General features: G+C 34.0%; 1 protein-coding gene across 1 annotated transcript in view; it reads left to right on the top strand.

Annotated features, from left to right (window-relative positions):
• Positions 1-26781, top strand: part of RSRC1 (arginine and serine rich coiled-coil 1) — a 395751-nt gene that overhangs the window by 181566 nt on the left and 187404 nt on the right. The window contains exon 5 of the mRNA XM_029939988.1: positions 8161-8197. Within this exon, the coding sequence (XP_029795848.1) occupies positions 8161-8197 (37 nt within the window). The remainder of the gene's footprint in view (positions 1-8160; positions 8198-26781) is intronic.

Here is a 26781-nt window from a genome sequence, read left to right as displayed (position 1 = left end):
TTACTTTTTCAACACACTTGATCATTTTGTTCCTTTCAAAGAGATAAGGTTATTAGAATGTGCTTGTGTCAGGATATACATGGTATTTTTATTGCACGCTAGCCATTGGGCTAAGCTTTTTATACATATTTGTTATTTGAAAAGTAGACTAACTTTTAATTATAGGTATTACAGTTGGAACAGATTTTAAGTTAATTTAAAAAGTTAACACCGATAAGGGGCACCTGGGTGGCTTATTTGGTTGAGCATCAGACTTCGGCTGAGGTGATGATCTTGCAGTTTGTGGGTTCTAGCCCCACATCAAACGCTCTGTTGACAGCTCAGAGCCTGGAGGCCCTCTCTTTGCCTCTCCCTTGCTCACACTGTGTCTCTCTCAAAAACAAATAAACATTTTAAAAGTTTTTTTGAAAGCTAACATCTATAAAGATATGTCTTGATTTTGAAAGTGGAATGCAGTCATTAGTTCATTATTAGTCTGTCATATTGAACCGGTCTTTACTTAGTAGCTTCTAAATATGTGCTGATTCTTTTTTTAATCCTTTATTTGAATTTAAGAATGAAAAACTTAGAGATCCATAACTCGACAAACTTATTTTGTAGTAGAGTTGGAATTTGAACTCATGTTTTTCTTAGATTTATATATGACTAATTTTTTTGCTAATAACATTTGACACATGACATACATATGTAAAAAATTATTAGTGATTATTTGAGATGGGAGAGGCAGATTTTTTTTTATTTGTGACTCAAGATTTTAAAAACCTTGTTTGCCATTACATAAACAACAACAACAAAACCTCATGTAGATTTTTGCTTTAAAGAAGAGATGATATAAAATTAATTGTGATAAGACTGTCATACAGCTATAGGAAACTACAGCATAGTAATCTTTTAAAATGGATAATATACTTAGTTTGTGACCCAAAAAACCTGTAATTTTTTTATGAATTACTCTGTTTTCCGTAATTATTGTGTGTATGTGTGTGTGTGTGTGTGTGTGTGTGTGTGTACATTTTATATGGGATAATACATCAATATATTTAATTTTTTATTTCTTAAAGACTTGTTCAGTGAAATGATACTTCAGTGTTACTTTAGTTACCTGCATAATGGTTTCCTGAGTATTTTATAACTAAATACCCACTGGATTTTGGCTTGCCTTATGAAATGGGTTTGATTTATATTTATTTTGTTACTTTTCTACTCTCCACCTAAAGGAGTCACTTTTCTTTGGATGTCCTTTATTTATTTAATTTGTCTTTAAACTGTTACTTTTATAAATAAATCTAAGATTTCAGGTGTAATAAGGAATGATGAGAAAAAGTATTTCTTTTTACTGAGAGAAGCAAGTAATTTTTAAAAATGTAAGCTTATACTTTACAAAAATACGTGCAAAATATTGAGAATAAAGAAGAATGCCTTCATCAGAAGGAGTAGAATTTTTAAAATATACTATTGTTAATCATGACTCTTTGATCTGATTCCCTTAGGCCATTATAAAACCTGAATTATCACTTTGGTGTAATATTGTTCCCATATTAAAAAAAAATAAAAAGAATATCTTCCTACCAAGACCAGTTCATTTTCTAAAAAAAATCTTTTTTTGTTTAGAAATTTCCTGAGAGGCTATAGGCTTTATAACAGCAACAGTTTCTGGATTTAGAATATGCTTCCTTTGACAAATAATAAAATGTGTGCCACAAAGTTAAACTGGTACCCTTCCTTTTCGATTTTTCCTTGCCTGCCATGGTATGATTGATGCGCGGCATCTTTGTGCTCGAAGGAGGCCTGACGCTGGAGCTGATGGTGCCACAAGGTTTATTTAGGACCCCCAGCCTCGTCCTACTTAGGTTCAAAATGTCTGCCTCCTGCATGTTGAGCCACTGCATTTCCTGCCTCAGAGCCTCGTGTAATGCCAACGTTACTATCTGTGCTGCCTCAACTACAAATTGGATGAACAGCCCGTGACACTTTTTCAATATTATTACATTAAACCAAGTGGATTTTGATTGATAACCTAATATTCAACTAATGCAAAACATCAATCATGGCAAGTATATTAATTATTTAATATTGCAGTCTAATTCAGAAATCGATGTGCTGCATGAGGGGAAGGGAAACTCATGGTTCCCAGAAGATTTAAGACAGGGAATGATTAAAAAAAGACCTGCTGTACTCCTGTGTGTTCGTTCGATACAAATCTTTATTCATTTGCCAATAATTTCTTCCCATTTTCCACTTCAAGACCATTTTATCAGTTTTGAGACCTATAATTGAATTAAGTCTGCTTTCAGCACAGGGCAAAAGGAGTTGCACAAATATTGATGAAGTCATGACAGGGACAACCCAAGAGACAGACCACTAAAGAGGACAGGCTTTATACCATTTGTTGCAAGATCCCACTGTCAATGTGTTGGATCTTGCCTCTCTATTTAAAAAAAATTCATTAAGACTTTTGGAGCCGGTTTAAGACCTCTGTATTTAAATATCTATTATAAAAACAGATTTGCATAGCACATTACAGTTTATAGTATTCCTTCATATGCATTATCTTGCTTCTTTTCTCACAGCCCCCTTATGCATTAGTAAGGCAATGCGTGTTTTATTTGTGTTGTTTTGAGGTGGCCACTTTTCTTTGTCTTTCTGCCTCAAGTAAAACTAAAGAAAACTGATTTTCATAGAAAACTTGTTGAAATTTTGGTGTCCCAATCTATGACACATAGTAAATTTTTAGAAATACGTAAACCTTCTGGACATAAATAAAAATTTCTTAATCTATTGTGTCTTTTACTAGAATAGAATGTCCTTTTTCATATGTATCACTCTCAAAAAGTATATATGTAGGTATGTTCTTTGTGGGAGGGGAGTGGCTTAAATATATTTTGTCATTAAACTTACTACCCCAGTTTTCTTTTGGTTCAAATTTGCCTGGTTATATCTTTTACTATTCCTTTCTTGGAAACTTTTCTGAATCCTTTTGTTTTATGTATCTCTTGTAAATGACACATTGTTGGAATTTGTTTCTTACCCAACCTGGGAATCTTCTCTGGCATTTTGATGCCACCCCATTTAGGTGAACATTTAAAAATTTTCTTTTTAGTCACTAATTCTTAGAATACAATGAGCCAAACTTTAGTTCCTTTATCTGGTTGTATCATCCTGAGTTTACGACTCTCCTTACTGTATTACATTCCTCAGAACTTATTTCAAATAGTGTCTTTGTGTAGTGAATTTCCTGAAACCTTCTATGCTGAGAAGTTATTTTTTATTCAATTTAAATAATAATTTATTAGCAGTATGTAAATAATAGGCTCACAGCCCTTTTCCTTTAAGACTTTATGTTGGAAGTTCATACTCCACAGTTTATACTTCAGCATTAGTGTTGAGCAGTTTGATGTCAGAGTTATTCTTCTCGTATGGAGGGGTATGCTTTTTTCTTTCTGGAAGCTTTTAGCCTTTGTTTTTGATCTGTAGCAGTTTTAATTAATCTTATATTATGCTTTGCTGTGGATTTTTTCTTAACTATCCTGTTCACTGCTCTCTGTGCCCTTTTAGTCTAAGATTTGAATAATTCTATATTTGGGAATTTTTTGTCATTATTTCTTCAAGTGTTTTTCTCTCCTATTTTGTCTTCGCTTTCATTCTAGGGTTCCTATTATACAGATGTTGACACATCTGTTCCTATTCTTATCTCATATTTGTTCTTTCCATCCTTTCCGGTGCCTTCTGGGAGCGCCCCACCCAGTGAGTCAGCTCACTGGTTTATTCTCAGTCTGTAGCTGTTGTGTTTTCAACTCACTCTCGGGATTCTTTATTTCAAATGATGTATTTTTTGAAATATATATTTTTACTATTTAATTTATTTTTGAGAGAGAGCATGAGCAGGGGATGGGCAAAGAGAGGGAAATCAAGGATCCAAACTGGGCTCCGTGCTGACAGCACAGAACCTGACCCCGGGCTCGAACTCATGAACTGCGACATTATGACCTGAGTGTTAGTGGGAGGCTTAACCGACTGAGCCACCCAGGTGCCCCTCAAACTCCTGTATTTTTAATACCTGCTATTTCTTATTGATTCTTCTTAATAACTGGGGTTTTTGGTATTCAATTTCTAAGAATGTTTTCTCTTCAAAGATGTTAGTATGCTTACAGTATTCTTGCTCTGTTTGTTCTTTTTTTCTCTGGATGAGGTTGCTCATTAGTTGTTTTTTATTCCTGTGCTTATTCACCCCAGAGGTCGTACAGTTTTACCATGTAGACCTCTCTTATTTCTTTGCAACAATCAGCTACCTTGGTTAGTAACTTTAAAGAAAGGGGTAAAATCTCAGATCTGGTTTGTGCTTCTCAGGGATAATTTAAAAACTAGAGTGCGAAGCCTCTAGTGTTGTACTCTGACCTCTGTCAGTTACAGTCTCCACTGTGTCCTCAAACTCCTTCAAAAACAAAACAATGCAAAACAAAACAACCACACACCACACACATGCACGCAACTCTTAACACTAGCCTCCCAAACAACCACTTGCTGTTGTAGTTGGCTTTGCTCTCTTGTGTGGAGTGGAGATCGAGTAGGGCCGGGAGGACCACTCAGGACCTGAACTGGTTGCTGCTGATTCTCCATTCAGCCTTGTCTTCATGTTTAGATGTCAGACCCTTATCAGCTGAATACATACTCTGAGGTAGGCACTGTATTGGGTGCTGGGATATAAAAATTTTAAAGATACAATCCATGTTCTCAAGGAGTTTTCATTTTAGTGGTGTTAGTGGGAAAGTAAATAGGTATTCATAAAAAAGATGAAATAAATTATGTGATGAGAACACACAGGAAGAGTTGGTTAGTTCATTTGTGAGGAAGGGAAAAGGTGTCCTTGCCACTATGGGTTGAATCCTTAGGGATGTTTTGTTGTTCTGTTTTGTTCTGTTTTGTTTTGTTTTGTTTTGTTTCTGTTTCTAAGCTAGGTGAGGGAAAACTAGAGGAAGAGTATTTCAGGTAGTGAGAGCGAGTGGTTTAGTGGTAAGGGAAGCCAGGTTAATAATTTCTTATGGCTATTGCTGTCACCATCTTTGTGATGAACTTTAGCAAGATAACAGAGGGAATGAGTGAACTAGAGTGAAGTAGGATATTGTGGATTTTAAAAAGGAAATGACATGATCAAGCTTACATTTTAAGAAGACCTTGCTGTATTATGGTGAATGAATTTACATGGGGCAAGACAGGGGCCGTTGGGGACCATCAGGATGCTTTTGCAGTAGCTGGGAGAGAAAAGATGATGGCCTAAAATAAAGTAGGTACTGTGAGGCTAGAAAGAGGTAGCTAAGTCAAAACAATTATTAAGGATGTTAGATGGCCAAGACTCTGGTTGATTACATTTGCTTACATTTGGTAATGGAGGAAAGGGCATGTGTCAAGGACGATCCCTAGTTTTCATTCAGGTGTACTATACAAAATGCCTATTTCCTAAATAAGAATCACTTGGAAATATAACAAAGCAGTAGTTTAACCAACCGTTGTTGTTGTGTGTGTTTTTTTTTTAAAGATTATTTATTTTGAAAGAGAGAGAGGGATGGAGGGGGGAGAGAGAATCCCAAGCAGACTCTGTTGTCAGCATGGCACTCGATACGGGGCTCAATCCTACAAATGGTGAGATCATGACCTGAGCCGAAATTAAGAGCTGGATGCTTAAGCAACTGAGGCACCCAGGTGCCCCAAAATAGTTTCTTTTTTTTTCTTAAAATTTTCTTAATATTTATTTTTGAGAGAGAGAGAACATGAGCAGGGGAGGGCAGAGAGAGAGGGAGACACAGAATCCGAAGCAGGCTCCAGGCTCTGAGCTGTCAGCACAGAGCCTGATGTAGGGCTCGAACCCACAAACTGCGAGATCATGACCTGAGCAAAGTCGGACGCTTAACCAACTGAGCCACCCAGGCGTCCCAAGAATATTCCTTATCCGTGATCTCAAAATGCAAATAGCTCAAATACTGGAAGATTTTTCCGTGAGTTTGAGGCAAATTCAATAACAAAACTAACCCTGAGATGAAGTTACTCATTTTGTGTGGACATTCGTGTTTCTTTCATAATTATTGATGTGTATAACGATGAGATGCTGCTTCAAACCTTGCCGCCAGTATTACATGACATACAGTATACTCTCTATACCTTATTACCTTTCGAAAATCCAAAATATTCTAATGAGTATTCTAATATTCCATTGAATATTAAACATTCTAATGAATAGTCTAATGAGTATTTTATGTCTAATTCTTGTGGTTTCAGATAGTAAATTATGGACTTGTACTTTGAATCTGAGCGGTTTTTGTTCTTTTTATTGCAGTATTATTTTCTAATAAGAACCATTATGTGACAGTGTAGCCAGGGGGACAAAATGAAGTAGATGCATGTTATATAGTGCAAACTTCATGTTAGATTGCCAAGTGAAGGTACAAGACAGTGAGTGTAATAGGCTTCTGTTGTGGTTAAAAAAACAACAACAACAGAGGAGGAGAAAGACACGCATGCGCGCGCGCGCGCGCACACACACACACACACACACACACACACACACACACCTCTAGAGTATTGTTAGAAAGACACACAAAGACCTAATATCTGATTGAGAACTGGGAGTCAGTGGTGGCAGAAAGACTTAATTGTATTGCAGTGCGCTCATACACATAATGCACTGTCAGATGTTTCATTATATGCATTATTTTTTTTAATTTTAAATTACAGTGACTGTATGAAAATGTTCTTGAAAAACAAATATTTATTTGACCTCTAGCTCTGGTAATTAATAAATTTTATTAATGTACCTGTACAATTATATAATCTATACAATTTATTCCTGTCATTTGTCATTAGGACTGCATCCAAAAAATGAGTTTCAGAAATCCTTAAATTTTTAAGTGCTGAATATATAGTATTGCTAAGGCTGTCAGAAGCAGAAAGTAGAGCAGAGAATGGCTAAGGATGAGTCCTCATCAGTAGATGTCGTAATTTATTCCCAGTATGCCAGACTGAGCAGTGAGAGCAAAAGTTGGAAGCCATGAGTATAAGTTTTCAGGCAGCAGATCTGAAGGGGTAAACGGTGGGAAATTTGGAAAGATTGTATAGCAAGACAAAGGAAACAGAGAAAAGTATGTTTTTGGCAGAGAAAATTGGAGGCAGAAATAAGGAGAAGAAAAGTAAACTTGGGGCCCCTTTAGAGAAAGAAAGGAGTATGAGGGAAAGATAAACATTATGAACGCAATAATGTTGATGGATGTTTCATAATTATTCTCTGCAATGTGGTAGAAGTATACTTTCCTATTAAAAATATAAGGCTTGGTATTTATGATGGAGTTAAAATACTACTTGGTCTGAGTGAGGAAATTCTATTTGTCACTAATAAACTAGTATAAACCAGAATCAGGGAAAAAATCCAATTATTAGCTACATTTTGCCAAATATATATTTAAATTATTTTTTTTTTACTTAGTTCCATCAGCAGTCTTTTTACAGTGAAAAGCAAGAAGTTAAATATTTAAAATATATCATGGTATTTGATATTTGTGTCTTATTTGATGAGATTTTGTTTTTTAGTATTACAACAGGTCCTGATTTGTAATGTGCACGAAGTTAATAAAATTAATGTCAGGGAGAAAACTTTTTAAGATGTAGTTACTGAGCTATATATTCACAAACATATTCTTTATGTGTATATTTTTATATAAAAATGCAATTGTTAGTGGATGGATATTTGATAAAGCAAAAAACAGGTAACCTGTCAATTGTAGAATCTAGGTGGTAGAATCTGTATGAACATTTTGTGATAAATGTTGGAGAAAACATAAATTCTAATCAAAGAGCTAATGTGAAATAAATAGATGCTTTGTGAATAGTAAAATAATAGTACACTTTAGTTCCTTTTGCTCTCTGCTGACTTTGAAAAATCTGAAACATTCTGGTGGTGCAATACCAGTTTTAATGGTAATACTATTAGATGTAAATAAATTATCTGTTTCCTTTTGATGGAAATTGTTTTGTCCTTCAAGCCAGCGTTATTGTGAACATTAGTGAAGATATATGAAAAAATCATAGGGATTTATAAAACATATTTGAGGTAAATGTAAATTATAGCAGACAAGTGTTTAGCAACTATTTAGAACTTTTATTCTTCTATTTTAGGGAATCTGGAAACATCAAAGCTGGATTAGAACATCTGGTAAGTTCTAATTTTCTCTTGAACATTTGCATCATCTTTGATATCTGCATTCTAAATGAACACTTTTGAATGAGCTTTGAATACCTTGTATTGAGAAAGTCAACCATTTCCCAAAGGGTCAGCTTACTGTTATTATGTGAAGGCACTTACATTTTCATTTATCTTATCATTTCAAGGGAATTTAAAATTTTTTAAAATTACTTTTTTTTTTTTGATGTAGAGATGAAATAAAATGGATGACAATCCTTGGATTGATGATTGCTTTAATTATAAACAAAAATGTTTGGTGTAGATTTTTTGGCATATCTTGATCTGACAAAAACAAGCTTGTGTTTTAAGAAAAACACAGTCAAATATTGCATGCATAAATATGGTATGTTTTAGCAATTTAACGGCTTTGAAAGAAGGGCACAGCTTTGTTTTTCCTGATGTCTTTGCTTTATGAATAATGCATCGGTTTAAACTACATTCCGTTTTAGATTATAAAATAATTGAGATGCAAAATTTTTGGTTTAAGTAAACATTTTTAAAGTACAGATGAAATTCAGACCGACTTAACATTAGAATCTGTCCATTGATCAAAAAATTAGAGAAACTGTTGTGTTATACCAGATCCAAAATTCATTTAGCTCACTGCATTGAGTGTTCATTACAACATTAAGTAGTTCATTTAAACAGTGCATTATAAAGTCATGCTCTGGTTTCTGGTCAAATCCAAATGTTGAATAATTAATGATAGAGATTCTTTTGTAAATACAATCTAAGTACTTTTTTAATGCAAGACTTCATTCGTATATCATATTGTAGCTTTGTTAACTATTAATGTGCTTTTGTTAGCTCCCACGAAAGCAAACAGTAGCAGGAGCCTGCTTCATTTTGACTAAAGGTAGTTTTAGAATTAGAAGGGGTTTTTGGTTTTCCTTTCAACAGCTAAAGGAAACTGAGGAAAGCAAGGCTTTTTTAAAAATGATCTTAAAAAGTACAGCTTAATTATTAAAAAGTAACATATAACAACCTAGTTTAGAATATTTGAACTATATGTTTGTCCATATTAGAAGTAAATAAATAACATTGTTATTCTCATTATTATCGTTTCTTGAATCCTGGTTTTTCACTTCACAGTGGCATATATATTTAGGACATATGGACATTAGAATAAAAATGTTAATCTAAAACATCAAATTCCAGTATCAGTTGGAGGCTTACAACAAGGAAGAACGGCTACCATTGTGCCAAAATGAGCTGTCTTTTATACTCACTTATAAATTACTATTTATTGAAAAGATTTCATATTTCTTGTTTCATATGCCTCAGTAAATAATGATTAATTTTTAGTTTAAATTTTATATTTTTTATATTTACTAGTATGAACTCATTCTCAGTGATTTTTTTCATGCATTTATACTCTACTTATAATCTTATTCAATACTGGTTTTCTAACAGCCTTGGGGTGCCAGGAAAGCTCCCCAAAGCAGGTGGCACTCCAGACTGCCACTGCCCACTTTAATCAGAGTGGTTCCACTTTTATTTATTTTGTAAATTTTTAAATTTCTAAAACAAGATTTTTTTTGAAGAGAGAGTTTTCCAACTAAAAACACTTAAAACCTTTGATCAAACTTATAAAGTCAGGAGTAATTATTAATTATTTTTTACTCTATATTTCATGTTCATCTGGGTCATATACATCAAATATATTTTAAAGATAATGCATTTTAGGACGAGAGAGGCAGGATTAGTACAACAGGTGGTGGGAAGTAGATGATTTTAATGCATTTTATTCAGGTTGTTCAAAAGACTCTGTAGCTTGACATTGTAAAATTGACCCACTGCCTGCGAACTATTACCAATATCATGAATATATTAAGATATAACATAATATCCTATATACACACACCTTTATACATACCATACTGCCTTGTGCACTTCTGTCTAGTAAAGTCAGTGATATTCTTCACAACTGCCTAGGAGGGAAGTGAACTCAAGAATTATTATTTGAGGGGAGCCTGGATGGCTCAGTTGGTTAAGTGTCTGACTTCAACTCAGGTCATGATCTCGTGGTTCATGAGTTCAAACCCCACGTTGGGCTCTGTGCTGACAGCTTGGAGCCTAGAGACTGCTTTGTATTCTGTGTCTCCGTGCCTCTCTGCCCCTCCCCCACTCATGCTCTGTCTCTTTCTCTCTCAAAAATAAGTAAACATTAAAAAATTACAAAAAAAAAAAGCAGATTTATTACTTGATCGTTAATGAAACCTGTCTGTGAAGCAGCTATGGGCTCTAGGTTTGTATCGCTTCAGTTTCCAGCTGGACAGACACTTAGAGCCCTTGCCTTCTAGCACATGTCACCCTTCTTTGAATTGGCTGTGTAGCTAAATACAGTTAGAAGTATAGCTTCTAATAGATTATGATCTTTAAAAATATATGGTATAAAATTAAGAACATCCCACACATGTGGAATTAATTTCTTCTTTATGTACCCTTCATTCTTTGTTTTTTAAATATATATTTAAATTATCATAGAGAATTAAAATTGTTCTAAGAGAGGGTAGAAGCAAGTATAATTTAAGCTAAGAAAGGGGCCCCTGGCTGGCTCAATCAGCCAGGAGCATACAACTCTTGATCTTGAGGTTGTACATTTGAACCCCACTTTGGGTGTAGAGATTGCATAAAAATAAGATATTTTAGAAATACAAAAAATAAAAATAAATAAGAAAAATGATGCATGTTATACTTGACATAAAGATAAACACACAGTTGTAGTGCCATTGTATTATATGTTTATGGGCTCTTCTTGTAAGCCCAGAAAGGAAAAAGCAGGTGTGGGGAGAGGAGAGAGCAAAATAGGTGGACTGTGTCCCCTGGAACCTCTTTAAGGGCTGATCTCATTGGTTTGTCACAGTCTCTCAAACTCTCATTCCAACCTTTGTTCTGTCATTCCTCTTTTTTTTCCTATGTTGCATCCTTTTCCCGGGAACTGTCCAGTATGTCATTCTTAGCTTAAAATTTTTGCTATATTTCCCAGTACTATTTTATTTTTCTTTTCAAAAACTTGTCTGCTACTCATAAAGCCTGTGTGTTCAAAGTTCTAGACAGGGTCTTTGAAGGTCGGTGCCTCATCATCCATTGGTGATTCCTGATGATTATAAAATGGAGATTTTCCACCTCTACCACTGCCTCCCATATTTAGCATTTGACTTTAAGGAAGACCCACCTTTATTTCTTGGTTTATCTATTTATTGTGAGCAAGGACTCATGGATTTTTATTTTACTAAATAGGTTATTATTATCCATTGCTTTTCTTGTTCGATATTCATTGTCCCAGATTTGTCTAGGGAGTATCCTTTCAAGATGGCTTTTGGATCGTTTCTATATACCCCACCTTTTTTAAAAAACACTGTCTTATTTTCTGGCACAAGATGTTCCAGGCTTATTTGAAACCTTCCCTGTCCTCCCTAATTACTGTATGTACCATTATATTTACTGTGTTTCTCTGTTTATGTCTTCTTTATTAAGGGTATGGAGATTTTCGCTTACGTGTATGCCTGCCACACTTTAATAGATGCTAGCGGAGGACATAAGATTTCTGGGTCAGAGACAACGCTCTTGTATTACTAACAGCACCAAAGGTAGCACATACTACGTGGTTACATAGGTGCCCCTTGACATGCAAGTACCACGGGGTGATGGTGCATACCCAGTGGGTTGGTGTCATAGCTGAGGGAATATTGTTTAAGGAACTGACAGAAAATTGGCCCAAACTTTTGCCAAGAGAAAAAATATTACTTTTGGTATCCTAATTTGGTAGCAGATCTGCCTTCCAATCCAGGGGAGTCTATCTTCTAAGACTGTTTACTATTCAGAACATCTTTGAAAAGATAGTTCTGAAGAAAGGTTATTGGCTGATATAAGATGTGCAGAACCTATGGAGAATTATCATTGGAGGGCTATTATTATTATTATTATTATTATGAAGTTATGAAGATTTGTGGCCTTTTTCTAGGGATTACTAACTTTGTATTTATATCTTTGATAATATATAATGCTTTTACTATCCTTTACTCCTTCTTAACCTTTTAAATGCATCCCTCACTTCCTACCTGTTATCTTTGTTATAGCCAGTGCTTCTATTGTACTTTGCTTTCCTCATTTTCCTCCCATTTCTTCTTCTTGTATTCTTGCTACTCTGTTGGAATATATGATGTTTACATTACTGTATCCATGCTGTCACTTTTTTTTTTAGAATCATCTCTAAAATTAACAATATTACATATTAACCGTCAGCTTATTTGCTGATTATTTCCCTCCTTTCTCCTGTTTGTGTAAAACTCATCCAGGAGTATATTCCTCAGGACAGCTTCCTGTGTACAGGATTCCCTGAGATCTTGCACATTCTAAGCTGTTTTTCTGTGGTTTTGCTACTTAAAGGATAGTTTGACTGGACATAATATCCTTGGAGTACAGTTTTTTCCCTTGACTTTCTGGAAAATGTTATCCTGCTCTTGACATTTGTGGCACCAGCCTTATTTTCTTACCCTTGTATATAATTTGATATTTCTTTTTCTTCCTTCCTAACTTGCTTGCTTGCTTTCCTTCTTTCTTTCTATTGCTTTGAAGCTTTGCCATTTTTTTTCATTGTCCTTGTTTTACTAGGATGATTCTAAAGTTGAATATTTTTGGCTAATTTTGAGGTGTTATTTTCATATGTAGACTTAAGTTTTCTCATTTCTAGAAATAATCTTCTTGAATTATAGTATTAAATATTAACTTCCATTGTTTTGTTTTTTTCTTCAAGGATTCCAGTTCTACATATATTCTATATAATTATATATAAAATCTTTCTCTACTCATCTTCTATTTCGGTGTCTGTCTTTGATCTTTGTATTACTTGACTTTGTTTTCAAACAATCAAGAACTAGTTTGCCTGGGGTGCGTGGGTGGCTCAGTCAGTTGAGTGTCCAGCTTTGGCACAGGTCATGATCTCATGGTTGGTGGGTTCGAGCCCTGCATCAGGCTCTGTGCTGACAGCTAGCTCAGAGCCTGGAGCTTGGCTTCAGATTCTGTGTCTCCCTCTCTCTCTGACCCTCCCCTGTTCATGCTGTCTCTCTCCCTCTCTAAAATAAATAAAAACAGTAAAAAATAAAAATTAAAAAAAGAACTAGTTTGCCTCATTTCATTTAGTATTTCTTATCAAATTTTCATTCAAATTTATTCTTCATTGGACACCTTATAATTCTTCATTTCTGAAATAGTTTTTCTTCCATATCTTTTCTTATTTTTTGAATATCTGAATATTCTTGGTTTTCTTACTGTGATTTGTCTGAATAAAGCTTGTGCTTTGGGTTGGTTTTGAGGGAAGAATTTTCATCTGTTGAAATGTTTTGATTTGCATTTTCTGTTTACTACATCTTATAATAGCTTTATGTGGGGTTGGTATGATTTCTTTCCCTCCTTTCCTTCCTTCCTTTTTTAAAAAAAATTTTAGACATTTTGTAGACAGGGTTCCTAATTCTAGGGTACCTGTTTCTGCAGTAAAGCAAATGTACTTTATTTAATGGCCAATGGGGGTGTATGTGGCAGGGATGAAGGGGTTGGCATGTTGTATTTCTGTTTAGCTGTTTGTTTCTTCTTACTTTCTTCTTTCTTGTCACTGTCATGTATTTATCAGATTTTCTCCCAGAAGCAATGCTTCCTGAGGCTGCTACTTTGGTTCCACTCACTTTCAAGCCCCTACCCTCCAGCTGGTGCTGTGGTAACACCAAACCCTAGATCTATGTTCACTATTTCGGCAGTTTAGTATTGTACTTTGTTTTACTGGGGATAATTTTTTGTTTGTGCTTCCAGTTATGTATTAAACGTATGATTACTATCAGGGATGGGGAGGGTTCTATGAACATTTTTACCTCAAAGAGAAATTTATAATGGAAAATGTTGGAAATCAATGTTGAGTAGACTTTGAATTCTGAGTAGCCCTCCTATGGGAATCCTGCAGGAATTGACAGCAGAATTAAACACAAAAATCTTGGAACTCAGTGACCATATCTGTTTGAAGACTTAGAAATGAGTGAATACACCACTTATAATGTTATGCTTAGATTTCACAATTAACTTAATATCTTTTATTTGATGAAGAATCCTATACGAGTTAAAGACCTGGTTGCTATTCCAGTATGTGTCTGTTAACACAGAGGGCTGCAGAAGTGAAGTGGGTGGCTATTAGGTGATGTTCCTCCTGACTTGTCTGTTTCTGTTTGGTAAGTATTCTGTAAAGGTATAATTAACTCTAATTATAATCATATAATTAATTATGTTAATTATATATCGATTAATCGTATAATATATTGACGAATCATATATTGATTTAATTATATAATATATTGATTATATATTTAAATCTAATTATAATTATGCTGTAAAGGTAGGAAATTAACTCTAAGTTCTCAGAACTCTGCTATATCAGAGAGACCTGACTCCATATTTTCCTACCACCTTATGTTTTAAAATTCTAGATAATGTAGTGAGTAATAATTGAACTACTGAATGGGGACTAAAACATTTACTTTTTAGAGTGTTTTTAATAAAGTCAAGTGGGATTTCTGCATTTTAATTTTATAATTACAGAAAACATCCTGGAGATAGAGTCTTGCCATTTGATTATAATATAGCTATTGTTGGTTTCATTAGCAAACTATAAAAATAATGCTTTTGTTTTTTCTTGGAAGAGGCATTGGGATCAGAATATATCAGGTTGAGCTATATGAAAGATTGCCACTTTTTTAGGTGAATATAGTTTGTGGGTTGTTTTGGACTTGAAAGGACTGCTGAGCCACGCCCCCTTTGGCAGGGAATGAAGTGAATTATCCTGATCGGTATGATGTTTCTAAGGCCCCCCTTGTTCACTTTTCTGAAAAGTTGAATAACTAGAGGTGAGTTGAGGTAGAGGGGACATGTGATTTAGGTCAGTCCTTCACTCTCTTGAATGTGTGTATGAGTCTCCTGGGGATATTGTTTATACTCAGGTTCTGATTCTCTGGGTCTGGGGTGGCACTTGAGATTCTCCATTTAGCAAGTTCCCAAGAAAGGTAAAGCTGCTGGTCCAGCGACCACCAGGAAGAAGGGTGCATTGAAAGGCATTGACTTGAAAGAGCTGTGTCCAGTAAACAAGGTCTTCTGCATGTGATGAAGAATCTAGATCCCCCATGTACCCACTGAGTATGATTCTGCAGCCTATAGATGATCGGTTGGGTGTTCATAAATCCAGACAGATGGACACTATACAGGTTTATACACTGTCTCTGTCTGCAAGAGTAACCGAGGGACCATTTTTTCCTCCTTTGATTCCAGATGTTAAGTTCTGTATTTCAGGGCTGAAGCTGGACACTAGGACTAATAATACCTTGTTCAGTCTTAGGTGGAAAATTAAATAAGTGATGACAAATCTTTTAGTAAAAAGGGTTACAAGTGTTTACAACTTTAAGTGGGATTTGCTTTCTATTTATAGTTGAATAGCAAAAGAACTCTGGAGCCGTACCTGTGGGTTTTTTCTCCCCACAGAGGTTTCATTTATGTTTCTTGTATAACATTTGAAAGTGATGACCTGTTTGTCCTTGTGGTCAAGTAACGCAGTCTGGCCATTTTAAGTGTTGAAGAGCAACGGTCATTAATAGCTTGTTTAGTCCATCAGTGGTTTGTTGAATATAGTTGCTGCTTGCCAGAAATGCAGGCAGGCCCATCGCTGTTATGCCTGCTCATCAATAACACTACTAGTTCTAATAGAAGCCCTTTCCTCTTTGTTTTAGGCTATTTTGCTTAGAACTTAGAAATACAACTGCTGCAGTTTAGTTCACAGACTAGTAATTTTCTCTAATACAAGGATAAACACAGTTAATGTAGCATTGTCATACTCTTGAGGATTCAGTTGACATACAACATGACCTAGAAAATGCAAACAGAAGTTATAAACCCTATTCTAAAGTCACTTGTCTTCCATCTGCTACATTTTAAAATATGTGTTTTATTTTAATATTTCCCCACTGTGTTCTGAAAAAATGTTTTTGACATTTGCCCAAATGAGTTTGAGAATATAGTTATCTTGAAATGTGCTGACATCTATATATTTATTAAACACTGATGAAAAATATTTATTACCTCATATAAGGACTTCAACATAATAGATCCCTCTCCTCCCAGCATTTTAATTTATTTTTCTCACCTAAGCCGATATGTATTTGAGGTTTAGGGTAAATGTGCACATTAAAACCGACACTTTCTTCAAACAGTGATCATGAAATAAAACAGCATGAAGTTTTTCTTTTTGGAAGATCAGTTTCATAAATCTTTCTTTTCTTTTAGCAAACAAGTGTGTCTTATGAATGTGTACAAATTAAAATACCTTTAATGTGGATTAAATGTTAATGTCATATTACTGTCATGATTTCTTAGGCAGTTTACGGGCCTTAAACCTGAGGACTAGCTCACATGCTAGTCAAAGGCAGAGCCATTGTCACTGACATGTCTCTGGCATGTTTTGATCAGTTACAAGCTTATTAAAATTTTCTCCTTCAGAGAGTAATTACTAAATATTACCCAGTTGTCCAAAGAGTGCTTAGTAAATACTACCAGTTGTCCAGACAGCATGAACTTGGGCCCTTTTTCTACCCTCCCTCCATCCCCTCTCTTCCAAAGATCTGTTGTTACATTTTTAAAACATAACGGTCCTAGGAGAAATTGGTGGCCAGTGAGCTTTAAAAATAATAAATAGAGAACAAGGTATCCTATAATTTTCATGATATTAATAGTAGTCTCACATATATGTTTAATCTGGATAAACTTCATTTTCTGAATTTTACGCACCTGTGTATTAAAGCTTTATAGAATAAAACTAAATATTCTAAGTGCACGAAATCACCCAACGCCCGCTCTCACCCCAACTTCTCATTACTGAAAGTCAGGCCCTCCTGAAGCCACCAGAGTAACTGAATATTGTATTATTATTATTATTACTATTATCATCATCATCATCATCATCATCATCATTTATATTCTAGTTTAGGACTCTGTAGGTTCTGCTTCATTGCAGAAAATCCCACAAGGCAACTGATAGTCATTTCATGGCTTTCTCGGGATGTGAGATCTGTGACTGCAGAGAGAAAGCTGGCAGCAGAGGTAACAGGGTTGTTTTCTGTTTCTCCCGTCAGAGCATTAGGAGTTAAGATGGAGGGTGTCTTTGCTACAGTGGGATCTTTGGCCACACTCATTACCATTAGCCACAGAACCATAGCATTTGTATTTTACTTCAACGTACACAGCCTGTTTATTTTAGGGATAGCACAGAACAAGGAATCAGGAGAATGTGATCTTACTGTTTGACCTCTCGTAATACACACAACCTCTCTGATTAACTTCTTTCATTTCCTCCTTATTCGTGGGATGTTAAAATGGTGTGTGAAAATTTATAGAAACAGATGTTCTGTATCATAATTACTATAGAGAAAGAAAAAAAATCTTTAATTTTTCTGGTTATGTAAATAGCTTCAGATAGCTAAAAACAGTGTCTCATTTCTAATATGTTCACAGTGAATTGTGAGAAAAGGTTGTACTTTATTCACATTCTCTCCCTTTTAAAAATTTGATTATATACTTAAAAAATCATAAAGTAATACATGTTCATTGTAGTGGGTCAAAACTGATTAAAAAATGAATGTATCTTCTCTTATTGACTACTAATCCAGTGTTAATGATTTAGTATCCATCTTTCTATACTTTTTTTCTCTTCCCAGGCATGCATATATTACTTAACTTTTTGTTTACATATAAACAAAATTATGATATTTTACAACTCGTACTTTTTGTTTAGTGCTGAATACATTGTGCATATATACACACATGAATCTGGTTTTTGCTGGAAATATGTCAAAATATTGGAAGTCACTACTGTTCCCATTTTATTTCAAGCATTCATAGGGGAAGCTTGAGGACTACATAATTTGTATCTTAAGGAGTCAGTCCATATTTAATTTTATTACTACTCTTGGTTACCTTTATTATAGTGAATGAGAGAACTAGCTTATGATGAAATTTACAGTGATCAATAGAGGAAGGAATGGGTTCCTTTATTAAAGAAAATACTACTTGATATCTGCAAAAATCAAGGAAAGATAATTAGATTAAAAAGGAACAAATTACATCTTTAAATATTTTGCAGGTTTGTTAGAGGCTAGTATTCTTAAATTTGAAATTTTGATGTAACTGAGTGGCATATACTGCAGCATTCAGTCTTGGACAGTATTCAATCTTGGTATTTACTGTATCAAATAGTTTAATTTATTTCTTTGTTGACCCTACCCTTTGAGTATTCAGCTTTGTATCCTCAGAAACTCCTCTTGCAAATATTAAGTATTTATTGAATTATTTGGAAATCAAAGGGCAAGAGAATTGACATATTATTTAGGAAAGTTATCACAATTTTTTTAAGGGGTGACGAATTCAGTTTATTTTTTAAGTTTTTTGTAACCAGTGGAATGAATGGAAAAAATCAGATGCTGAAAGCTTGAGGTTCCAGTGGAAGTCATTATGAACTTCTCTTCCATGATTTGGATATATATAGTCTTTTAACTGAATATTTGAATATTACTGCCCAGGAAAAAATTACTTTTCCTTAGCGGTTTTATGTAAAAGTTAGCCCGAGTGCTGTAGAAGCACTGTTTTGGGGTTGGGTGGAGTGGTTCTAAGTACAGGCATTTAACCTTGAGAGGATTCAGTTTGTTCAAATGTAAAGTAAGAAATATGAACTAGATAGTTTCTAAGGCTCTTTCTAGCCTCAAATATATCAAAATCTTTATATGCTTAGCATATAAAGTCTTGTGTGCTCGAGGCACTGCTTACTTTAGATGAGGAACTTCATTGAGATTGATCAGAATGTATTTAGCTACATATTGTCCTACTAGACAATCATAAACGATTTGTGTATATAAAATTATGTGTAGGTAAATAAATTTTATTTAGAACCATTTTTGGGTAGGGGACCATATTATTTATTGTAAATATTTTAATAATATGCTAAGAAGAATATGATAGTATTAGCTCAGAAAATTAAAATTTGAAGGACATTGCTAGTAACATGTAAGGGACAGTTGCAGATAAACACTTTCTAGTAATTTAATTTTTTTTTTGCCTTCCCAGTTTTATGCTTGAAAGGGGGAGATCTAAAATATAAACTTTCTATTTATTTTTCTTACTAATCTCTAATTTCTAAATTTTTAATTATGAAATTTTAGACACAGATGTAACAGATCACAGTTTACCCACCAGCCAGATATAAGAGCTGTTCCACTTATTTTTGTGTGTGTGTTAGTGTGGAATCTTTTAACTTAATAACAAATATGAGTTTTGATTAAAAGATAGCTTTGCATTTCCAAATGCTAACTTCTGAGAACTGCAACCATCTTTAGGTTCTGGCTGGAAAGCTTTACATTTTACTCTAGTTAATGTTAATAATATTTGTTAGATAATTTAAATTGACTGTTGTTTTGTTGATATGTAAAAGAATCTGGGATGTACATAAATTTTTAGCTGTTGTACACAGATTACCTGAATGATCAGATGCCGAACAGTAAATAAAATTGTAAAAAATAAAGTCTGTTATTTCCTTTGGCATCATCATAAAGAAATTGTACTGGTAGATGTTGTTTCCAATTGCACCAGTGGTTTGTACGTAATTTCAGTAATTTGATCGTGGCTGATGAAAAGCTGACAAGATTTCCACAGTGCCCCATTAGATGAAAGCAGCATGAAACCACAGGTTAATCTGCAAACAGATTTTCATGCTTATTACTCTAATGATTCCATCATATTTGATGTAGCAGGCTGCAAGGCGTCTCTCAGCAGCAACAGTGTGCTACATTTTGATCTCTCTACTCATTAAATGATGTAGTAATTTGACTGACCTCTGACCAGGTGCATATCTGTTCATAATTGCATGTCATTCTGACGGGGAAATTACTTGAGAGAAACCAAAGTATTCATCCTGCTTTCTGAGTCAAAAAACTAACAAAAGAAATATTGCATTAATTTTCAAATGATGATATTACATTTAGTGCCTAGGCCCCATATATCAAAATCTGAAAACTGCTCAGTTACTATATGCGCTTAATCTTAATGGTATCTGTGGATGTCAAGGGCATGGAGGAAATTAAATCGGAAAGTGCAGATAGACCTAAGAAGACATTATCTCTTGATGATTGCAGTTTTGATAGGTATTTCAGTGAATTTCATTTTCGCAGAATGGTGGAAGATGAGTTAGCCACCAGATTTTCTCATTTTTCTTCTACATGATTTATGTGAGTTGAGTATAAAACTTTTTATGGGAGTGCAGTTACCGAAGATGAGAGGTAAATTAATGCACTGGGTTTCCATCTCAGCTTCATGCACAATTGTCAGAGCTGTACATACGTAATGGTCCCCATCATTATTCAGGGTTGTTTACATTCAAAATATGTAATGAAATCTGTTCAGAATAATGAGGGAAATAAAAGTTTAGAAAATTGTAAAGGTCATGAAGTTTGAGAAATGATGCAATGCTCCCAAAATAACATTTAGGCAATATAAATTACATTATTATGCACCAACTCTGCCTTATAGAGACATGAAGATAAAGTGCTTTCGACTAGTAAAATGCTGTTAGCGCTCTCTGAAGTATGAGAATGTGTAAAATGTTTCTGATTTCATATTCTGTTTTTGTGCATATTGTGAAAAAATATATTTAAGGGATCTTTATGTGGTATCTGCTTTTATAAACCTCAAGTTTTAAGCATATTTTCAAGTACTCTAAATTAATAAGTATTTCATTATGAAACTAATTTTTATAATTATTGGCCTGATTTTCTGTGTCATTGAAGTCTGATAAAATAACTTTAGTATTTAGTATATTGAAAATATTATATAAATATTTTTTAAGATGGTATTTTAGTGATGGAAATCACAGAAGACCAGCTAAGGTTCAGCATAAATTTATTTAAATACATGCAGTATTTAATATATTCTGTTTGTGCTCTTATAAATGGATTACAAATATATTCTCAGATTTTATACTGATACATGATATAAAATTTCTTCCCAGTAAAGTTTTCAGTAATTCAAAATTTTGTTTATATATTGTCAAAACCATTTATTAAAATAGTCATCTGAATATATACTATACAAAGAAAGCTTTAATCTAAAGCATTAATATCTTTTTTGTAGTGATTTCTAGGAATGAATAACCTCTCTGTTTTCATTTAAGCATCTTTTTGTTAATTGTAGCTGGGTTATTATTAAGTTCATTTAGAATATACCTTTGGTAGATATGTTAGAATGCCCTTAAAAATAACCTATTCTGGAGCATTTAAAATATTTACCCAAGAGATTAAAATTTTTTAGCATGTATTTCGTACAACACATGTGCTTTGTGGTAAGGGACTTCAGGGATACAAAAATGGATCAGTCCTTCAGGAATCTATATTCTAATATACTAGGTAAGACGGGCTTATGGTAGTTTACAAATACCCCAGTTATCTCTAAAAACACCTTGTTATTTCCTGGGGAATATTTAGAATATTTTCCAAAATTAGCAAAATAATTCATCGTATTTTTTCCTGTAGTATTTGTCCTTGCTGTGCTATCTTATTGAGATCCTTGAAGTGAAAGTTAGTTAATTTTAGGTGTGTTTTTTCAGTATTTCTTTGGGGGGGGGAGGGTCTTTTTATGCCTTAGCAAAATAAATGCATTAAGCAAATTTTAATCATAACATTGTCTATACCACAGTTTCTTTAACTGGCTTACTTAAAAATTAATTTTGTCACTTGGATTTTCCCAGGAATGAATGAGGATATTAGTTACACAGACAGTTTTTGTGTATTTCCTTTTAAGGAGTTTGTGATCAAGTACTCATTGAAATAATAAATGTAATTTGGTTCGCTTGTATCTCCATATATTCAGATTTATTTTAAATTTAAGCACAGTATATTCTGACTTTGATACATTTAGAGAAGCAATTTTTTTAAATGTTACAATAACACAAATCAGTACTCATTGTAAAATGAACACCTGGTTTCCATTTTAGGAATGTTATAGAAACATTAAGTGTAACATAATGTAGTGGAAAAATTATGGAGATAGTTGCCAAAATGCTAATAAGTTGTTATCCACAGATACATGGTGTCTATCTTACATCACAAAGTTTACACTGAATTCTCCTTCACATCTGCTTTTAATGCTATTTCAATATAATGTATTATTCTTTTTTCTTTCTTTAATTCACCCAGTCTACCTTTATTATGATTTATAAAATGTTTATCCTCCTTGGTTTGTCACAAAGTTTTAATGTAAGTATATATTTCTAAAAGAAACTCTACGATGACAAAAGTGGCATTTATTAAAATACAGGTTCTTGCGTTATCAGAGGTGTTGATAGTTCTTTATTTAGAGGCAGTGATGCTTTGGAATTATCTGAAGACTGGAGTTTAATCCAGGTCAGAACATAGATATCTTACTAAGTAGGTAACATCATAACATTTATTAACTATGTTTTCAATTTTGGCAATGTAACTATCTTGACTTGATTTTGTTTGTTTCTTTTCTTGACTTGGTGTTTTATATTAAATTTAACTAGGTTTACGTGTCTGTCTAATATGGCATATGCGTGGGAGTGTATTATTGGGGGCCTCATTTTTTGTAGCATTTTTGTTCTTGAAAAAATACATTTACAGTTAATGTTTTGGTTGTAGCTACATACTACCTCTTTCATTTCAAATACCAGCTAAATTCCATTTCTTCCATAAAGTCAGCTATGTATATCCTGTCAAATTTTGATCTTTCATGGTACTGAATTAGTGTATTAATTTATAATACCTCTCTAATAGTATTAATACATTGAATACTTTATTATAGTTATTATGTGGCTATCTTACCTTCCATATTACACTATAAATTACTTAAGGTTAGATCCATTTTTGTATTCTTTATAGTATCTCACCACCTTGCACATGTATTGTACAAAGTATATACTAAATTTTTTTTATGTATTGGGTGAATAGTTTACATGCCCCAGAACAGTTTATTCTTAAATAAATATTTATTCTGAATAGAAGGTTTATGTCATTTTTAAATTCAGGTTTTATGTTTAGGCTTATTAAAATAAATGTTTACTTCATTAGGTCCACATTCAGTTTTTTCCTTGAAAGTCAAAAGAAACAGACATAGAAATAGGAAATCATTGGAAAACCAGGTATATATTTTTAAATACAGCATGCTGTACTCTCCTCCCCTGCCCATACAAGCTGTAATTAATATTCTATAATGTGAGAGTGGGAAAAGGTTTTTCTTTAAGAGACAGTTAAATTGGCCAGCCCCTGTGATATCTTAAGATAGCCCTGAGAAGAGAAAATTAATCCATTTGAATAAATTAATATCCATAAAAGAAGGAGATGCAAGGAGATATGGTTGAAACCCTGACAGGACTCAGAAGGTAAAGGAGGAAACTTCATATTTTTATAGAGTGGTATTGTAGCTGTCCTTGATGGAGCACGCTGACCTGACCAGGGAACACCTGTTCCACTGGAAAATAGCTCCTAACTTGACATGTCACAGGCTCCTTCCTGTCCTGGTGAGAAGAGCTGTCACTGAACAAAAGCTAAAGTCCTTAATGAATAGGCAGCATCTCTTGTGGTTTTTGCTTTTCTGAAAGTGGCCTAAAGTTGTATTTGATCTTGACAGAAAATAATCACCCAAGCACAATGTGTAGAGCTTGAAACTTCAGAAATATCTGTTGCTTCAACAAGTATTTGTTGAGCATCAACTATGTAGCAGACTGGGTGCCAGGGATGCAACAGTGATCTAAATTAGGAGAGATGACCCTGTCCACATGAAGTAACATCTAATGAGCAGAAGACAAACAAATATATGCATATTTTTGAGGTAATTCTTACAAATTCTGGTAGGTGTTTTGAGGATAAAGTACAGCATGCTATCAAAGAGAAAAGATTAGATGGGTAAAAGCAGGGTAGCAACTTATACTTTATATTAAAGACAAAGGATGATGGATCAAGTAAAAAGTCATATGTGGCATTTCAAAAGAACCTATGAAATATACTATATTGTTTGTCATTCTAGATTCCTCCTCCCTCATCTGTTTACATCCATTTGAATGCCATATCCTGCTAGCACATATACCTTAAGTATTTCTAAAAATTGTCTTCCTCTCTGTGCCTTATTGCTACTGCTCTGGTTAAGGCTTCATTGCTTGCGGCCTGGACTACCACAATAGCCCCTGTGTTGGATTCGCACCTTTGATGTCATCCCATTCAAAATCACGCTAACATACTTGTAGCAGTGATCTCTCTAAAATGCAAATCTGATCATGCTACTTAACAGATCCCTGTCATACAAAGGTTGAAGTCCAAATTTCTTACATAGCAGACCCTCTTAGTGGTACAGATATTTCTCAGGTTTATGTCTTGATACGTTTTGATTCATACTTTGCACTTTATATTATACCATTTCTTATTTTCTTGTCTTTGATGTTGCTTTTCCCTCTGTTTAAAGTTTGATATACTAACAACCTCTCTCTCCCAACCTGAGTCCTCTGTGAGCAGCTCAGGCATCATTTTTGCAAAAATCTTTCCCTGATCCATCCCATCCCCAAAATAAGCCCCTTTGCTTCTCCGCACATATTTCCATTAATAATTGGACTTGTCACATTATTGTATGATTATCTGAGACTGGGATTCACTTTTGTGTCTCTAGTGCCTAGTGATAGATAGTAGGTACTCAATAAATATTTTTAGGTGAATAAGTAAATGGTTTGCCTTAAATTGATCTCCATATTCTATAACTACTAAGTATAAATTTGTTAATATCTATTAACATATTTCCTCATCACAGAAAATTCAAATTCACTGATTGAGTAGGTATTTGGTCTTAGAAATTTGTGCCTGTAGTGAGACCTTTATGAGGTCTTTGCTACCTAGTGTGAACAGTGCCATCTATTGGCTATTATCCAGATTGTATCCACCACCCAGGATGGAGCAGAGCACCAAGTATTTTTAGGAAATTACTCCTATGAAGAATTTTCTTGTGAATTTGTATGGGAAAAAAAAAACCCCAACAACAAAAGCCAAAGTAACCATCACATGCATGGCAAAGACAAATGAGGTAATTTAATCATGCATCCAAGCAAAAGAGAATTAAATTGTGTCCTGACCTAGTAACAGAAGATGTATACTATCAGTATATGCTTTTATTTATTTAGAGGCAAGCTCATTCCTAAAGAAATTAAGATCCCTATTATTGTTTGTTAGAAAAATCATTTAAGTCAAGATACAAGTGAGCATTCACTCCTATACTCATTTAAAATCAAACTGATACATTGTGATTTTGATAGCATTTTGTTTTCAAATACTTTTAAATTTTTCATGGAACCATAAAAGTGTAAGGGAAAAAAAATCTCTAAACAAAAAATTCTCCAAGTCATGGATAGTTGTCTTGATATGAAAAAATAGCACAGTCTGTGTATGAAAGGTGGTATGTCTGTTTGTTCTAAGTAACTTATACTCCTTATTGAAAAATGAAAAAACATTTGTTATTATTGTTGTTATTTTTACTTCAATCACTGACCTACCATTTACATTCACTGAGCAGAAATAACACCACACTCGATTTGGCTGATGTCGAGCACTTGCCTGATCCGTAGCTGCCGTGCTGTGTGCACGTGGGTTGATACAGTGTTTAGTCCATGGTCAGTGGAGATTGGAGGTGAGAATAGACCATCACGTTATTAGTGAGCCTTGCTGCATTGCTAGATTGCCACTACTCTTAAGAGTTTCAGAAATGATATGTTTTCTGTTGTTGAAGCATAGTGTAAGGTAAAAAGGATAGTGGAGATAAACTTTAAAAAATAGTTTACTTAGTCATTTATATGCCCTGTTTAAAGAGAAATAAATTCTCAGTACTCTTCCCACCTTATATAGACTTTGATACTCTATCATAGTGTTGTTTAATGTATGTATACGTATATATAGATTTAAATTCCTACAGTGCTAGTGTTTATATAAATGTAAAACCATAATACTAACGTTAATAATGAAATTATATTAACAATAATAATGCTAGGTAACATATAACTTTTCTGTGTTCTAAGCACTTGGATGGATGGATGGAAAGAAAGAAAGGAGAGAAAGAAAGGAAAAGAGAAAGAAAGAAAGAAAGAAAGAAAGAAAGAAAGAAAGAAAGAAAGAAAGAAAGAAAATGTGCACACACTCACACTCATCTAATCTTTTCTACAATTCTATGACTTAGGCACAATAAAACCCTGCAATAGTACACCTCAAGAGAAGAGAAATTGAACTATAAAACCCAGACATTCTGGCATTCTGGCTCCAGAGTTCATACCCCATTTTTTTTTAATCTCACTTACAACATTTTCAGTATTTTTATTTTCTCCATTTAATGGATAAACAAACAGAGGCACAGATAGGTTAAATGACTTTTTCAAGATCCCACAGCTAATTAATGTCAGGTCTGGGATTTGAACCCAGGCGCTCTAGGCTCCAGAGCTC

This window comes from Suricata suricatta, chromosome 5 (genome assembly GCF_006229205.1).
Source record: "Suricata suricatta isolate VVHF042 chromosome 5, meerkat_22Aug2017_6uvM2_HiC, whole genome shotgun sequence".
NCBI classification, from domain to species: domain Eukaryota; kingdom Metazoa; phylum Chordata; class Mammalia; order Carnivora; family Herpestidae; genus Suricata; species Suricata suricatta.
The sequence above is the reverse complement of the archived record's forward strand: the minus strand, read 5'-3'. Positions and strand labels throughout refer to the sequence as shown.